At 41.0% G+C, this 14,007-nt stretch overlaps 1 protein-coding gene across 1 annotated transcript; it reads right to left on the reverse strand.

Annotated features, from left to right (window-relative positions):
* Window positions 1–118: 118 nt before the first annotated feature.
* Window positions 119–10,302, reverse strand: LOC134858878 (alpha-internexin-like). Its single transcript, XM_063875073.1, has 5 exons — window positions 9,996–10,302; window positions 8,654–8,884; window positions 3,124–3,651; window positions 1,401–1,525; window positions 119–1,278 (listed from the first exon to the last, which is right to left on the reverse strand). Exons 1-5 carry the CDS (start codon window positions 10,281–10,283, stop codon window positions 1,089–1,091), a joined length of 1,362 nt encoding a protein of 453 aa, XP_063731143.1. The 5' UTR covers window positions 10,284–10,302; the 3' UTR covers window positions 119–1,088.
* Window positions 10,303–14,007: the final 3,705 nt, after the last annotated feature.

A 14,007-nucleotide genomic window follows, 5' to 3' on the forward strand; every position in this document is an offset into this window, starting at 1 on the left:
CAGTTAATTGATAATGAAAATAGTTTTTGCCGCCCTGGTCTGGAAAACTAACTGGCGATGGACTTGAATGTATTTGCGATTACGCTGTCTTGCATATGAAAACACAGACCTGGTTAGTCAGTCATGTTATTTTATTGAGTGCTACTGAAACAACAGTGAGTGGTTTTACAGTAGGTGGGTTCATCCAAACTATAACCACGTTTGACGATCTGTACCAACATGTACTGAATATATTTCAAAGCTATTGCATCATGCACATGGTAACATTATACCATCAGGGAGAACACATCTACAATTCGTAACGTCATAAAACCAAACACAATGTCAAACACTGTCATCCCACATGCATCCTAAAGTGCGTTTGTCATTTTCCTTTTCCTTTGCTCAGTCTTTAAAAACATCAGCATTGTGATTTAAAGCAAATGTGACAGCTGATTCATTCTTGATTCAAATTGTAGAACAATTTTGATGAAAACATGCTGCAAAATAAGATAAGAGGAACTCCAGTAACACTTGGTTATTTTCTTACAGAAATTAAACCTTAATGTTTATTTCCCTCCCCTGTCACACAGGTTTAAGTTAATCTCTCAGCAGCAACATGGAATTGAATCCTGAAAATACAGTTCAATACCTGGTCGAATTTAAAATGCAATACATGCAACATTCCCTCTGGAGGTCTCGAGTCTGTAACTCTTCACGTAGTACTGACAAACTCTTCATTTTATAGCAAAAGTCATCAAAATAGCCCCTTTGCCACAGGAACTACCAGAGATTGATAATCACCCAAAATATTCGCTTTAAGTTGTGATTTCAAACATTTATCTTCGTGATAGCTTTTCGTTTTCCTTTATTCTGACATTGTTTCATCATGTTTGTGAACCATGACAGCGCTCTGTTGGATTGTTGGGGTATGGGGGGAGGGTTTATTTATGTAAAACGTATGTATGTGTACTGTAAACAATACAAAATCTATGCACAATTTATATTGAAGATATGATCCAAAAACAAAACAAAACAAATACAGTGACTAAACTCACTACATATGAAGTACATATCTCTTTTCTCCACATTCCCCTGCTAGTCTCCCGTCAGTTGGAGTTTATGTCTGCCTCGTCTTTCTCCTCACTGCTCTCCTTGAAGCTTTCCTTGGTGGCCCCCTCTTTCTCCCTCGGGCTGCTCCTGGAGGAGCTGGCTGCGGCTCGAGGCTGGTAGCTGTAGCTGGCAGCACCAAAGGACATCCCTGAGTTAAAGTGAGTCTCCTCCCCCTCCAGCAGTTTCCTCATAGGACCAAAGGAAACAAATGTCAGACTGGACACACAGACTTAAAGCATCTTTATGAATATGTTTAAAAAGTCTACAAATCAAGAGATCTGTTGAGCGGGTTGTCCTTTAGTCAGCACCTGTAGGCGGCTATCTCTATGTCCAGAGCCATCTTGACATTGAGCAGGTCCTGATACTCCCTCAGGTGCTGTGCCATCTCCCCCTTCATGTTTCTCAGCTCAGTGTCAAGCTGGCCAATAGTGTCCTGTTTCATAAATAAGAAAAGAAGGGAGATTATCAGTAGTGTCAAGTTTCTGTCTGAATTAATTTACTTAGCAAGGGTTTTTAATCCTCTGTGATATGGGCTTTTCGGGGGTTTAAAGGTTTGCCCTTCCTTTAGTTCAATAACCTTTAAGGCTTAGCTGTACCTGCTCTTAGGTCTTCCTGTATCCGATTTAGCATGTCACAGGTAATCTAATAAAAACGCAGGGTCAATTCACTAAGAGCAGTTTCAGTCAGTCTCACTGTCACAGACTGCCGAATGCAAAGGGTAATGTTCTGACTTTACATCTTTAACCTTAACTGTCAAGTTTAGAAAGAGCTAGGGCCTTACCAACCTTTTTGTGTGAGTACATTATATGATTCTGCCATTTGAGTTCAAAGGAATAGTTTGACAATATAGGAAAAACATTTATTCATTGTGTTGAGAGGATTGATACATCTCCATGAAGCTGCAGCTAGCAGCCAGTTAGCCTAGCTTAGCACACATACTATGAACGGGGGGGAAACATCTTTCCTGGCTCTGTCTAGGAAATTAAACCAACCTACGAAAAGTTCTGAAGCTCACCTTCACACATAACATAGTTATATGCTGGACTATTTCTTGTCTAGTAATAGCGACTTCCTGAAGTTTAAGCACTAGGTGCTTGTAGATGGATTTGTTAAAACATTGGTTCTGCTCCTGGACGCTTTAAGAGACCCAGTGTATATTGAAATGTCAGCTTTTTTAGGATAAATGTACTGTTAGAAACCACATTTTGGCACAGAGAAATAAGAGGGTGGGAGAAGAGTTATAGTTGATAGCTGAATTCCTTATACATACAAAGGTTGGGCCTTCCTGCTGTGTGCTGTTAGCTAACAGCTTTACTTAAGCTGTGACATAATTCATGAGGAACTTGACCACGAGATCTGCTCCTCTCCAATCCTCTTATTTCACAGAGTTGTAAACAGTTATGACCTCCGCTACGTAGACAGTGCCAACAGTGACAATGAATGGGTATCATTTCGTGGTTTCTGCCTTTATCTCTAGGCCCATACATAAATCAATAAAACCTGTTTACCTTCGCAAGAACATTTCAGTTTTGGATTACGGGAAAAAAATATTTATCAAGCGCATTCAAGTGGTGTCAGAACAATTGGACTATTTATAAGCCATAGTAGTTGGCAGATACATTACATATAAGTGTATTTCAAAACGTTGTGTTTTTGCACTAATATCCTAATTGTTTTTCATTCTAATACAACATTTTAAGTCAAATATTGAATAGTTACTTGACCCAAAAACATTTCTCTAAAAACGTTAATTGTAGTTGTATTTGCACATGGTACTATCAAATAAATAGTCTTTGTTATCAACAGTATCAGAATATTGTTTCTGGAAAGAGAAAAGCCAGCAATTCTTTTGTTGATGTAATGCACTAAATTCCCTTACCTCTAATGTTTAGGGCCAAATCTGAAAAAACCTGGACGAATTTACCTCCAAACTGCTTGCATAGATATCAAGAGAAATAAATGTGCTTGAATGTATTTAATAGACCCCTTTAAGGAGACTACCACTCTGTATGCTGATGACGTGTTGCTTACCTGCAGGGCTGTCACTTCAGCGTGGTGTCCCACCTCCATCTCCGTGATCTGCCTCTCCAGAGACTCGTTGGCGCCCCTCAGGCTCTCGATCTCTATGGTCTTGGATTGCAGCTGCCTCCTGAACTCACTGACCTCCTCCCTGCTGGCCCTCATGGCCTCGTTGGTCCTGGAAGCCTGCTCGTTGAGGCTGGCGAATTTGGTCTTGTACCATTCCTCGGCAGACTGCAGGTTTTTGGAGGCGATGGTCTCGTACTGGTTGCGGATCTCCTTCAGAGCCGAGGTGAGGTCCGGATTGGCAAGCTCGAGCTCCACGGAGACCTGCTGCTTCTCCATCATGCTGCTCAGCTCCTGGATTTCCTCGTCATGCACAGTCCTCAGGAAGTTGATTTCGTCCATCATCAATTCCAAACGGCGCTCCAGGTCCAGGCGAACGGCTGTGGCCTCATCCACGTCCTTCCTGAAGGATTTCAAGTTTTGCTCAGCTTCATCGCGTGCCCTCACCTCTTCATCGTACTTCACACTGAGCTTCTGCAATGAGAAATAAAAAAACTATATGTAACATTATACAATTTCTAAAAGCTATAGACCTTTGGTGTTGGGTTACATTCTTACATGATCGCAATTATCCATTCAAACTTAGAGAAATATTTCATTGGAATCAAGGTAATGGTCAGTTTCGTTTAGTTGCATGTCATTTGAAGCATCATCTAATGCTCTTTTAGATCTTGGTTGTTTTCAATTATTTTTCTTAACCCAAATAAGTATTTTAGTCATTGGTTGTCTTAAAGGTCACCTATTATGCAAACTCCACATTTTTTCATGTCTTTATACTTAAATATGTGTCGCTCAGAAGACTCAAAAAGTTTCAAGAAAAGGACACCATTGTGTTTTTTTAAACCAATCATTTCCTATAGGGGCACTTTTGAAACAGGGCTGTAACAGAAAGGTATGGCATGCTACAATCAGTGGCGTAACTATCGTAAACAGGTACTCCATTTGTTACGGGCCCCGGCCAATTAGGGGCCCGGGCCCGTCGCTCCGTTGCAGGCTCCACCCACAAAAACTATTTCGTTTTCCCCACCGGGCCCGCTCATACGATTGTCGAGCCGAGATGCTTTTCGATGACTTCCTATAAAACCGTCATGCAGTACAGTTGCCATTCGGGTTTTATGAACAAATCAGAGTCTCACACACTTCTAATCCATGGTGTCCCTGGAAGCATATCCATCCAAATAGCATACATAGGCTGTATAACGTAATTACACAAACATATTTTAATTAATATTGACAACATCTTTTAGTGATCATGAAATATTTTGTTAACGCTAACAACGATGTATTTTGGTGTATTTCGTTTTACATTGCGACTGGGGATAGTGGGATAAGGTGCGTGTTGTGTAGCTCAGTGGAACACGTGAACTTGAGTTAGCGAAAAGTAGAGATAGCGATGGAGTCCTACAATTACAAACATAAAAGTTGCTTTCAAAAGTGAAAAAGAAAAGAGGAATTGGAGAAAGAGTGACATAAATTGCCCAAAATCGGACGATTCTTCCAAAGGGTTCCTCAACAGGGGGAGATCGAGATTGATCTGGAGCAAGAGAGTGCACCTGAAGCAACAATTGGCAGCAGCAGCTCCCTAGCTAATGCTAGCACCTGCCCATGGAGAAACAGCAATGGAGAGGGTGGATATTTGGAGGAGAGGGACAGTGAGACACCTGCTGCGAGTTCTGTGGCTTGTGCTGACATCATTGTGACCAACAGCAACAGAGAATGTGAAAATATGGAAGACAGCGAGGTAAGCAGTGTATCGACTTTCCATGAGTAGCTATCCAACTGACATGGGACATTTTCCAGAGAGTCTAGACTCAAACGTCAAACGTTATATAGTGTCCATGGGGTCGAACAAATCTACGGGCCCCTTCCCACGGGATCCCGAACAGGATAACCGCTGCTTTACAACAGCATATCACGTTTGCAAGCCCAAATCTGGCTTGGAGTTACCACGTACAGGGCTATGATGTAAGTCCGCAACTTTGATGTATTTAAAATAAATGGGGTTTTATTGTGTTTTTGGTGTGCAGTTTGGAGTTTGTTCCTTTTGGTGCGCCGTCACCAGTTTTTTATTTGTAGTGGTGTGGTTACTTTTGCGAGTCCTCTCATTTCTACTGTGCTGTATGCCAAATGACCTAATGGCCTACGGTAGGCTATTGGTGGACATTGAGCCATTACGCGTTGTTATAAGGGGCCCGCCTTGATCATCCTTACGGGCTCGTCGTTGGCTTGTTACGCCACTGGCTACAACGCATGATTTGTTTGGTATGTCTAACCAAACAGTTTGCTGAAAAAGAGTATAATAACGGACCTTTAAGTGGTAGCAAAAACAAGTTGAGCGACAGCAGAACTGCATCAAACTAAAAAAAACAGATTTGTTTTGTGAAACTACTTTATTTAGTGTTGGCCTGTTATAATCATCAGGTTAGTTTGTTTATTAGAAAAGGAGAAGTCTTGATAACAATAATCACTGTTTCTCGGCCAGCGGGCAACTCCTCACCAAAAAAGGCAAGCTGACGGTATTCCCACAGTACCTGCCATCCTGTCCTCCCTTCTCGAAGTTGAATCATTTTTCATATACAGAGCCTAATTTAGTACTTTACTAAAGACTGAAGTCTGCAGCAAACGTCACTTATTGGTCTGTTGGAGCTTCACGACTCTTCCGTCAAGCGTATTAATAGCTTAATTCCTAAAATAGCTTTTCCGTTCCATGCCTCTGTAGATGACACCGGCAGACCTTACTGCAAGTCAACAGGGGAAGGCGCATGATTAGGGAAAAGCAGACATCACAGATACCTTCTGTGGCCTATATACCTATTTCAGAACAGGAACGGCAGGCCCTTCCACACATCTAGAATTATCGGTATCATTCTCGATGGTGTGCCAAGCTTCACGGCCACAAGACAAGCTGTCCCATATCAGATCAGCCATAAATATAATTTATAGTATTTATTTAAGATAAGATGTACCTTACTGATCCCAAACGAGCGAATGTTTTAAAAAGTAGCGCTTTTCCAAGTGTTCAAAGTGTTTTACATTACAATATTACTACATATTAGACGTGTAACGCATTCTATATCAATAACTGCCACCATATCATGGTCTGTTGCTGTTGGTCTCTCTTAAGGAGAGGTTTTTATATTTTTAGGGAAACCTTTACTTTGGTAAGTGCATCATTCAACTCAGTCTTTCATTCGTTTCACACTCGCTTATTCTGTCCAAACCTAAGGACACTAGTCTTGGATATGGTTGTTGCTCACATTTTCATTTCTATGCCCATCTATGTGACGAGTGGAATTTGTATTTTCACTATTTTATTATGACCTTGCCTATTCTTCAGATTTTCTCCAGTTCTTCACAGAGGTTGCACCTTCTGCTGGTTTGGGGGATTTTATGATATTGAGTGGTCTGCCCCACCAGCTTGTCATGCCCTTCGTTCAACCAAATGACTCTGGACTAACCTCGTCCAAGCCCATTAAGGATCTCCCTTATTCTGCTTTTCAAAGTGTGATAGCTCTGGTCAAGGAACTCGAATAATTATTGCTGAGACTAACACTGTTTTTTTTGTCCTTGTCTTCCATGCAGAACGTCCTGCATCATGACCCTCTGACACATGGGTTGGCACCCCGTATAGTGTAAGATGGCTGCAAACCCCTGACAAGATCAAGGTTCTCCTAAGCTGCGTGATCTCCGCCTAAGCTCTGACCTACCCTGAGATCGTTATTCCCTCACTGTTGAAAATTGTGTGCAGCCACAACGCCAGCTCATCTACCTACCTCAACGCAGAATCCTGGGCTGTCGGTCATCTTCTGCTACCAGCGCTATGCCATGCTTCACAGGAATTAAATCCTTTCAGCAACCAATCATGAGCTCTTGCCCTACTTGACGAATGCGTGAATGTTTAAAGATGTTTATCCGTAGAATTCTGTTTTGCATATCAGAGGGTTGCTGGGTTAGTTTATATATCAATCTGAGCTCAAAGCATTTCTCCCTCTAGCCGCTGTGCTCCTGGGAAAAGGTTACTGTTGCTGTTTCCAGACCTAAACATAGAAGTCTCAATGGGTAGTATATTTACGCAACATCTATTGCATGCCTTTCCGTCCTGGGAGAGGGATCTGTCCTCTGTTGCTCCACCCAAGGTTTCTGCCTTTTTCCCCCGCCAAACTGGGGGGTTTCTTTGGGAGTTTTTTCCTTGTCCGACGTGAGTGTCCAAGGGCAGAGGGTGTCATATTCAAATGCTGTAGTAACAATTAAGTCATTTAAATGGGCAATCGGCACTGATCTTTCCTATACCTACACATGGCAGGTTCACTAGGTCATATATTCACTTTAAGCCACAGTGTTTAAGGAGGAGGGCTTTCGGGCAGTTCCCGGTCCTTCACATAGCAGATTCGCTAGATAGTATATTCCCCTTAAAGCCGCAGAGCCTACGGAGGATGGCTTTAAGGGGTGTTCCCGGGCCTCGCATAGCAGTTTTACAAGGTAGTATATTCCCCTTAAAGCCGCGGAGCTTAAGGGGGATGGCTTTACGGGCTGTTCCCGGGCCTCACATACCAGTTTCACACGGTAGTATATTCCCCTTAAGCCACGGTGCTTAAGGGGGATGGCCACGTGGCAGCTTTGCCAGGCCCTCTACCTATCAGAATTACATCGTCAGCATCAAGCTCTCAATCCACGCAGTTTCGGGGGATCGCTATATAATCTCCATGCAGTTTTGGGGGATAGTTATCTAATCATCACTCAATGTTCTATGTTAATATGTGGAGTGATGAAGCTCAGGCCTAGACGCCAAACTCAAACTATATACTGTTTCTAATAAACATATTAATGAAACACGTGAGTTGTCTGACTGAAATGGGGTGAAGCCAGTCAACTCGAGCACCAATGATACATTCGCACATAATGCCCCTCGTCACACTTGCAACCAACCAAACATAGTCTCCTAATCTGGCGCTCTATTTAAACTGTTGAATCTGCCTACCTCTGCCTCCCTAATGCTGCTGCTGCTACTACTGCCGTTTCCACGCTGCTAATGTGTTCACCTGACTGCTGCTGCTGCTGCGTTCACGTTGGCGATGCTCGCCTGCCCCACCACTACCGCAGCTTCCTCCCCAGCTTCCATCTGTAGGCTCGGGGATAGTTATCTAATCATCACTCAATGTTCTATGTTAATATGTGGAGTGATGAGGCTCGAGCCTAGACGCCAAACTCAAACTATATACTGTTTCTAATAAACATATTAATGAAACACGTGAGTTGTCTGACTGAACTAGTTTAATGTTTGTTTTGGAGATGAGACCTCTGAAAAAAAATTCTGCTCAAAATAAAAACCTGAAGGATGACCAATAAGGGAATCGAAAAGTTAACTGCATTGACATTGATGGTAAAGACTCTACTTAACAAAACTGGGCTCTGCAGGAGTACATGCTAGCATAATACAGGAAGTAAAAAGCCTTTTATCCTTTAGTACACAGTTTACCTGCAGCTCATCTTCCATGTTGTTCCTATCGATCAGGATGCGGTTCTTTTCCCGGCTCAGCTCCTCCACCTGTGAGCGCAGGTCCCTCAGCTCCTGCTGGTAGAGGAGGGCGACACGGGACGGCTCGCCCTGCTTCTGCCGCAGCGTCACCAGCTCCATCTCTAGCACCTTGTTCTGCTGCTCCAGGTGCCGGACTTTATCAATGAACATGGCGAAGCGGTCATTGAGACCCTTGGAAACAGGATAAATGCTCATCATCATACAAAATCCTCGAAAAAGGTCATCTCATCTACCATTCAATCTAAAACTTCACTTATTTTGAAATCTTATATTTCTGAGAACAAAATAAATCAAAGGTGTAATTACAATGTGTGAAAGCTGCGCCACATAAGATTAAAGTTGCATCTGTTCTACCACTAGGGAGCAGTTGAACAGTTTTTAATCACAATTTATTAATCTTATTTATAGCTGAGGGAAACTGCTGATTATAATGGGAACTCCCTGTGGTTTCAAACAATGTATCCATTTATTCATTATAAAAACGGATAAGTGCTGCTTTAAATATTATGGATGCAGCTTTAAAAACAAGGGGTTATATGTGACATTATTGGACAGTCAAAACATGTTAGGAGGGGACATTTGAGGATTCATAGGGCCAGGGCGAAGTTTAAGATAAAATCAATCAAATGTTTGCAGTGTCTTTAATTATCATTTAGATTAGAGAGGGGCAATGTTGATGCATGGCTTCTTATCAGTTTGTGGTTTGATTTTTAAATTCTTATATTTGGTATTGAACCGGTGTATCTTTGATGCTTACAGTATAGAAACCAGTATGTTCTGTTCAAGTCTGTAAAAGTGAAGAACTCATTTGGCGAGGCAGCTTTTAGCTTCTATAGAATTTCAGAGCTGCTGTCAGTGATCGAAAACTGAAATCATAATTTTAAATTCTTCCCCTTATAAGCCTGGCCTCTGATTTAAAATACATATTCTTTATTTTGGCCACTTCTTATCTTTGTAAATGTTATATTCTATTCTACTTGTGTTATTTACTTATATGAAGTTGTATAATGTTATGATATAGTCATTGTTTCATTTTTTTCGCATGCATCACTTTGTCGTCTTACTACTGTTGTCAAATTGTTAAATTATTGAACATGATGTTGCCTTTTGTGTTTTAACGATCCACACTTCTGTCTGTTTGTTTTTCTGTTTGATTAATTGGTTGATAGCATATTAGGTATAGATTTTAAATGAAACAAACCACTTTAACGCAATCAATCGAAAGAGTTTTAAATACATCTTTCCCAACATTCAAATAGCGAATATTATACCTGTACCATACCTGCAGCTGCTCCTTCTCGTTGGTTCTAATCATTTTGAATTCGTTGTTGACCACGGAGGTCTGGGTCAAATCCAGGGAGTCTGCGGGCACCGGAGAGTAGGAGCGGCCGACCCGTCTATACAGGCTCATGGATGAGGGGAGACTGTTGCGCGGCCCGGCCATGGAGCGGAGCCCAGGGGTGCTTCGGGAAGTGGCGCTGCCCATGCGAGAGGAGGAGACTGGGAACTTGGGGGAATCCCCGAAAATCTTCCGGTAAGAGGACGAGGTGTAGCGGTCTCCGTGGTTCATCTTTGCTGAGAGTGAGAGATAAAACTGAGGAGCTTAAAGAGCTTTGCAGGAGTTTATAGGCAGGTGGCAGGCGGAGCGAACCATTTACACACGACTGTAAAACACCTTTGCAGTGCAGTGGACATCTGAATTAGATATTGTTAGTCTTCTAAGCGATCAAAACAAACACCAACGTGAAACTATTTTAAAGTAAAGAAAAATACATAGGCTATGTCACATTCCTCGATATCATTTCGCCTGCGTAAAGGGGTGGAATCGTCCAGGAGACACCAGAACCGAGGTGGGTTCTCAATGTTCAATTGTACGTGGAATTTGATTGTTTGTAATCATTACATGTTTAATAATTCTCTGGAGAAGAGTGGAGAAACCAGGAAACCTGCCATAGTAGCTACCTACATCATCAGAAAGTTCCAATAAAATGTTGATGAAATATTTGATATTGATATTATATCTTTAGTCCGATTACTACGAAATATAATCCATTCCTGGACCAGCTGTTGCACTACCGTTAAGAAAATGACCTTGATAACATGTTTTGTAGAGGATCTATATTCTTGTCTGCAGTCCTAAGGCAACTTTCTAATTTGAACAGCATCTTTGATGTTCTTACCTAATTGATATACAGTCATATGATCATAATTACAAAAATGCTTTGGTTTCATATTGTTGTATATGATCATATGACTGTATTTGAAAACATAGTGTATTTGAGCTCCGATTCTTAAAACCCTATTTTAAAATGTGGGGCTGGCGGTTTAGTTTAGGGCAAATAGGAGACCTCAGCGCATTCTTTGCCCTCCTCCTCATTAGCATTCAGTGCAACTAGTTAACTAGTGCACATTTGGGATCCGCAGTAAACATTTTAAGCCTCACTAGTTGACTAGTTGAATTTAAATGTATCTAAGGGCAAAAGGTTCACTAGTTAACTAGTAGCTTTTGAACTTCATTAGTTAACTATAGTAAGGTCAAAAGAGCCGTCAACTAGTTAACTAGTGAACCTTTTGCCTTTACTATTTAACTAGTGGGTGATTTTGGGTGTTACTAGTGCAGAAAAATGTATGCCACTAGTTAAGTAGTTTGCTCGTTTTCTGCTTTTTTGTAAATAGTTAACATGTCAGAGCTTTTGCAGCACACTTGTTAACTAGTAAGACTTTTAGCATCACTAGTAAGGTCAGAGGGCCACTAGTTCATCAAAAAGCTTACTTGTTGGGACTTTGGTGCTAGCTCCTGGCATCACTAGTAATGGTTATGTAGGAACTAGTCGGACAAAAGTGCTCTAGTTGCTGAAAAATAATGACTAGTAAAATGTTTTATTCAACTATACTCTGACCAAATATCTAACAAGTGTTATCCAAGAGTAAATATTCCAACGGCTTGCCATACAGCAGCTTCATCTCTCTACATTTATGTTTTTCTTCACAACCTTCACAAACCAGTGTTTGTCCTATAGCCTTCTCCTGGAGGACAGCAGCAATAGCTACTGCCAAAATCACTTCACACATTGAGTCTCCTGCAGGCTATACTACTAGATTTATTTTGAAAATATGAGTTTGCACACAAAAAACTCCCTTATGGAATAAAACAACTATAAAAAAGTCGTAAAATGAATTTATTCACAATGAAATATTAATGTAAAATAGAAGAACAAAAACATTCAAATCAAATTAATTGTGTGCCCTACTCGAACAGTGTGATGACACCCTGATGCATTGATTTACTGTAGATTACCTGGTCACATGACATGGAAGCTATTGAAACAATATCAAATAATGGTATTTTCAATAATATATTGATATGAAAAAGTAAAAAACACAAAATCTTCTTCTCTCAGGAAGTGTTTGTGAATACACAGCCACTAACATGAACTTCTCTTCTGCCCTCACCACTCCTGCAGACACGTGGCTATGCAGTGAGCTAAACACTCTCCCAAAAATGACAGAGACAGGAGCTGATGTTTGGTCTTTAATTAGGAGCGGTGTGAAACCACAAACAAAGACATGTATAAACAACAACTACAATGTATTTCTCCCCATAAATGAATTAAGTGCACTCAACGACCAAGAAAGAGATAATAATTACTCATGTAGAAATTACATACATGGCTTAACTACATCCGATGAATAACATGAAATACATGAAATGCAAAAAATATAATCACAAATTATACAAAATGTATCCCCACATAAATTTACTCAAAGATTATGCTGTCTCAAGGGCAAAAATAAACTGATAGAGTTAGATTAACACAGGAGCCTACTCCCCATATGGCTCTCAAATAAAATGGCAGCACAGAGACCTAACATGAACATTTCACTTTGAACAAACTTGCCTGCCCCTAGAGGCCACTAACAGTCTTAGAAAGACAGAACAACCTCCATCATCTGCTGAACTTCATCCACCACAGAGAGATCTTCTTCCTCCCACAATGCTTTGCAGTTATTTATACTCGTAAATATTAATAATCAGCTTTCAAAGTAAATTAAATAGAGCCAGTCCTCAGACTTCACGAGAAGTTAATGACTCTTTATAATATTTAACATTTCAACCTATAAATGTTCTTATGATAAAAACTTTAAAATTACTGGAAAATAGTCATGAGAATAAAACTAAACAGTTTAAGGCATACACTACTTGTCTAATGGTTGGTTTTCTTAAACGTAACTTCCGAATAACTTGAGCAAAACAAATCATCAGCTGAATTTGATAAACTGTTTGGAAACTGATGAAGAATATGCAATGTGTTTGAAAGCAAAATAAGATTAAAAAGAGGATAATAATTTCAAACTGAGCAGACAGCTTTGCACACGATAACATATTGATCTTTATCATTTATTTTATTTAGTGAGAGACTTTTATTTGTACAGATACTGTTCAGCACTTTGCTGTTGCACGTTTAATTTCGGTCACACTAAATGCCAATTGAGCATACTACCTGATGACGTCACGTATGTGAAACCCCAAACCCTCTCTGAAGCAGAGTCCTCTCGCCGGGTGCGGTGGCGCGCGCCTGTAATCCCAGTCAACGGGAGGCTGAGGCTGGAGGAGCGTTTGAGTTCAGGAGTTCTGAGCTGCAGTGACTATGCCGATCGGGTGTCCACACTAAATTCGGTATCGGTATGGTGCTCCTGGGGGAGCCCGGGACCACCAGGTCTTCTAAGGAGGGGGGCACCGGCCCAGGTCGGACACGGAGCAGGTCAAAACCCCCGTGCCGCTCAGTAGTGGGATCGCGCCTGTAAATAGACGCTGTAGTGCAGCCTGAGCGATACAGCGGGACCCAGTCTTTATGCACTCTGAACACACACCTGGGACAACACACACACTCAACAACATACTGTTTACATGTTACAGCAGCTTCTTCTCTACATTTAATTTGGTCTTCACATGGAAACCTTCATAAACCACTTCTGAGTGTTTGTCCTACAGCGCCTCCTCCTGGAGGAGAGCAGCAACAGTTGCTTCCAAAATCACTTCACACATTTAAGTCTCCTGAAGGCTGTACTACTAGATTTATTTTTGGAAATATCTCAGTAAGCACACAAAAACTCCCTTGTGGAATAAAAAAAGTCGTAAAATTAACCTATAAATGTTCTTATGATAAAAACTTTAAAATGACTGGAAAATAGTCATGAGAATAAAACTAAACAGTTTAAGGCATACACACTTGTCTAATGGTTAGTTTTCTTAAACGTAACTTCCGAATAACTTGAGCAAAACAAATCATCAG

The sequence above is a fragment of the Eleginops maclovinus genome, chromosome 22 (genome assembly GCF_036324505.1).
Source record: "Eleginops maclovinus isolate JMC-PN-2008 ecotype Puerto Natales chromosome 22, JC_Emac_rtc_rv5, whole genome shotgun sequence".
NCBI classification, from domain to species: Eukaryota; Metazoa; Chordata; class Actinopteri; order Perciformes; family Eleginopidae; genus Eleginops; species Eleginops maclovinus.